General features: G+C 32.8%; 1 protein-coding gene across 1 annotated transcript; it reads right to left on the bottom strand.

The window, feature by feature from the left end:
• Window positions 1-632: 632 nt before the first annotated feature.
• Window positions 633-1,495, bottom strand: LOC119661951. Its single transcript, XM_038071475.1, has 2 exons — window positions 1,005-1,495; window positions 633-935 (listed from the first exon to the last, which is right to left on the bottom strand). The coding sequence occupies exons 1-2, from the start codon at window positions 1,365-1,367 to the stop codon at window positions 786-788; spliced, it is 513 nt and encodes a 170-aa protein (XP_037927403.1). The 5' UTR covers window positions 1,368-1,495; the 3' UTR covers window positions 633-785.
• Window positions 1,496-4,228: the final 2,733 nt, after the last annotated feature.

Genomic DNA, 4,228 nt, shown 5'->3' on the forward strand with positions numbered 1-4,228 from the left:
CTGCACGAATGGAAAACGAATGGATTAGATCGCTTTAAGAGAAATTGGATCACAATAAGCTATTATGCGCATACATGACAATATTAACATTCTAAACCCACTTAATTTTGAGAACCAAACATAGGTCAAATACAAGAGCTAACGGATAATCATAAAACCTGTTGAAAAGGCTTGCAAAGTGTACACATTGTCACTTGGAGCAGACGATCTCTCACAGTTTTAATGCTCAAACCTTTCATAGAAAGACGCAATAGGAAAACCTGTAGTCCATAACTCCAAACTCGATATTCAATATAAGAATGACTACGTATTCATTCTTGTAACTTCTTTCTGAATAAAAACATAATAAATAGGATGTATTAATCGTAATACTGTAATTCGCAAAGCATGCAAATCAAATAGGCATTCGTAAAACAATAGAAGATATATTGGATAAAGGCCCATTGGAATGATCAAGTTGAACGAGCACCAACTGTACTTCATATACGAGACGAGAAGACGTGTCCCTATCTCGCAGCAGAGATGCCTGCAGAGACATGCTGCGTTAGGTCTAAACCTGGTAATGGATTGTTATGTTCAAATAAGTAAGTAAGTAAGTACATATACATATACATATACAGCACTGAAAAATTTTTTTTTTATTTCAGGAATAATAATGTCATGAAGGCTCGTCATAATTTGTATAATGCATATATATGTGTATATAATGCACATGTTGTCCTGCAAACAACAAATTTTTTTGAGGTCAACAAACAAAAATCATCAAATGTGTACAGGATTTCTTCCTACCATCTCCACATTGGTTTACTATTATCTTTGGTTTTTGGAAATAGTTTAGGATTTTTCTTCATATATTCAATGGCTTCATCAACGTCTAAAGGAATAAGATTCTTGAAAACTACTTGGTGACGACAAAAATTGAGTCTCTTGGTCATCTATTATATTAATGATTAGAAAGAGCAAAAATTAATTTGCAATAATAATAATTAAAATTATTCTTTTACCTGACATCTAGCAATAAAATGTTGTTCAAGTTCTATATCTTTTCGAGTTTTTTTACGTAATTTTGCGTTATATGCTGCATCAGTCATATCATCCATATCTCCGCTGATGGAATTCATTGTTGGTGTATATAAATTGCTTTTTTCCAAATTTACAGAATTTTTTTTAATTTTTTCAGTACTATTAGTACTTCCGTTTTTGGAGTTTAAGTCATCGACCTTGGTTTCCTTCTCATTACCACCAAGTTCCCTGCCGCAATTTTGGCAACACACTTTTGCACTCATCATCTTGTCCACATTTGTTCTGGAATACTTTGTCAAGCGCTTACAGGTTCCTGGTTTTCGACGTTTGCAATAGGTAGCCATTGCAAATTATTTTTTATTCCCGAAATAAAATTTAGCAGTTTCCAAATCAAGTCCAAAAATAAATAATTACATTTCAAAAATAAATTTTAAATTCCATTGCTAAAAATTCTTGCAACAGTGCTGTACGTAAAAAAGTTAATAGTTAATAATAAAAAAAAAATTTATATTTCAAAATATTTTATAAATCAGAAATAAAAATTTTTTCTACGTGTACTTCGATTAGTACATTTATATTATATATTTCGAACGATTAATTTTGGAAACCTGAAGCGGAAAAAATTGTAACTTTCATTTGAGGAAGAATAGGTATTAGACGATTAAGCGAATACCAAGGCGGTGCTGTTTATTATAAACTCTTGAAGCCCAGCGAAATCATAAATAGGCTATCGCCAACAAATAATTTTTTTAAGTCACTTATTGATTGAAAGACAACCAGAACAGATGAGAAGATATGGAAAATGAAATTTTCTTTCATGACAATGAAACGTCTTACACAGTTAAATCAGTGAGTGACACCTTGTAATTATTTGGATAGGACATCATTCCGCACTACCCTGCCCTGATGCCAACTGACTATTACCTCCTCGCGTCTATAAAGCACTTGGTCTCAGCATCTCAGCAAAGTCGAGGAACTTAAACAATGGCTTGACAAATGGTTTATCGCAAAAGGTAAGCAGTTCTTCCGGCAAAGTGTTCTTATAATATATAAACTGAAAGATTGACGATATGTATAGAAACCAATGATTAGTATTTTAAATATGTATAAGTCATATTCCATCAGGAACATAGACGATTTACATCGAATCTACAGTTGTCCCTCTATCTTGTTAAATTCCGTAGTTCGTTGAAGGTTTTATCAGTTTCGGTCTATATGGTTTGTCTTTAGATCACTTCTAACCGGCCCCTCCTCCTGGTTTCTTTGGAGTTCCACTTTTCCACTCTTTTGGAGTTCCACTCATATTTCATCGTAGTTCTTTCTTAAAGTATGTCCTAGCGAGTTGAATTTGCATCTCTTGATTTGCATATTAACACCCACTTGCTCAGTTATGCGTAAAAACTCTTCATTTAAGATGGTGCTTCGCCACCATATTTTCAGGATGTTCCGAAGGCATCGGTTATTATAGCTCTATAATTTATACGTTTGTTGTTACTTCTGACAAGTCAAGTTTCTGAGGCATGAAATAATATCGATTTTACATAGTTACAAGATTTTACAAGTTAGAGAAAACAATTCTGGCTTTGCCGATTCTGTTGTCGGCATCGTATAAGGCGCCACCATCTTTGTCAATTATGCTTCCTAGATAGTAAAATTTATTCACGTTCTCAGTGATTGTATATTAGTAAAGGCTAGCGCCTTGGTCTTGTTTTTGTTTATATCTAGTTCAATTTTTGTGGCTTCAGTTACAAGATGATTAAACACATGTTACATGTGATCTGAGGAGCAGTTGAGGAATGTGATGTCGACAATGTAATCCAAGTCTTCTAGAATTTGATTAAGCCTCCATGAGGAGTGCAATGTCGTCGATGTAGTCCAAGTCTTCTAGAACTTGATTAAGTCTCCATGTTACACCTCTTCCCACGGATGTTTCTCTTCGCATTATTGCATCAAGTCTTATAGTGAATCATAATGGAGACAGCGTGCACCCTTGTTTTAATCCCGACCAGCACTTAAAAGGTTCACTTATCTGACCAATATGTATAATGTGAGATATATAGGCTAGGATTAAAGACTAGAATGTGACATTAAAAAATATAGAGCAATCATTAACTATGTGAAGCGTAAAAGTATCACTTGTTTAACCACTGCAATCAAGTGATATGGTTAACATAATTATTTTTTATTATTATTATTTTATTATTATTATATTATTTTATTGTTTTTGTTATTATTCTATTGACATTTAAGCAACTAGCAAATAAATTAATTAAAACGGCGAGAACTACGTGTCCATTGAAAAACAGTGCACTCCACACAATTACAGTAAACAAATATGTATTTTCGTGTGTACACAGTTTGTTTTCACTAAAACAAATAACCAATAAAATAATATTATTAATTAAATGGGGTAAATATTAAATTTTTCGTTTTGATTGATGCAAACAAGTTTCAGTTTATTTTTATAATCAAATACATTGAACCTTATTTTGCACGGTTAAACCTGTGAATTGCAGCGAAAGGATGATGTGGAACAAAAGGACGAGCCCGGCAATGGATAAAAAACACAAATGATTGAAAAAATGTATCATGACATTTTCGGTTCCAACACTTTTTAATGCGCATTTATTTGTCGACCATTCTCTGACCGAACCAAACAGAACGTTTCCAGTTCGTGGTAAATGGTTACTGGCAACTGGCAACTGGTGAATGGTAACTGGTGAATGGTAGATGGTGGATGGTGAAGGGTGAATGGTGAATGGTGACTGTGAAAATAAATTGAATATTGTGAAAAAATTGATAATAAATTTTCGTTAAAACTTTATGCAACGCTGCGCATAACCAAACATGAAAAACACAATAAAACGAAACAGAAAATTAAACAATCAAATAAAACGTAAAACGTAAAATATAAAACGTAAAATGTAATAAAATTTTAAAAGAATTTAACCAAAAACTGTTAAAACAAATAAAATTCTATAAAAATAATTCAGCTACTTGCCACCGCGTTGAGCTGTAACAAAACAAGAGCCAAAAACTGAATTAATTTCATTAAATTTGCGGGAAAACAAACGCCAAAACAAACGCCAAATAAAGCGAAAATCCACTGCAGCAGATACGATGTAAACCACCATACATTAATTAAACGGAATCCCAATTAATAATCCATAAAAATGGCAATTTTTCAAATAGACACTGAACACTA

The sequence above is a fragment of the Teleopsis dalmanni genome, chromosome X (assembly GCF_002237135.1).
Source record: "Teleopsis dalmanni isolate 2A chromosome X, ASM223713v2, whole genome shotgun sequence".
NCBI lineage: Eukaryota > Metazoa > Arthropoda > Insecta > Diptera > Diopsidae > Teleopsis > Teleopsis dalmanni.

What these genes read in the sequence shown, in the direction of transcription:
- LOC119661951 (XM_038071475.1), bottom strand. Translation starts at nt 1,367, where the DNA reads ATGGCTACCTATTGCAAACGTCGAAAACCAGGAACCTGTAAGCGCTTG. An exon ending in ATTTTATTGCTAGATGTCAG is followed by an intron (nt 936 to 1,004) that starts GTAAAAGAATAA and finishes TTAATATAATAG; the next exon opens with ATGACCAAGAGACTCAATTT.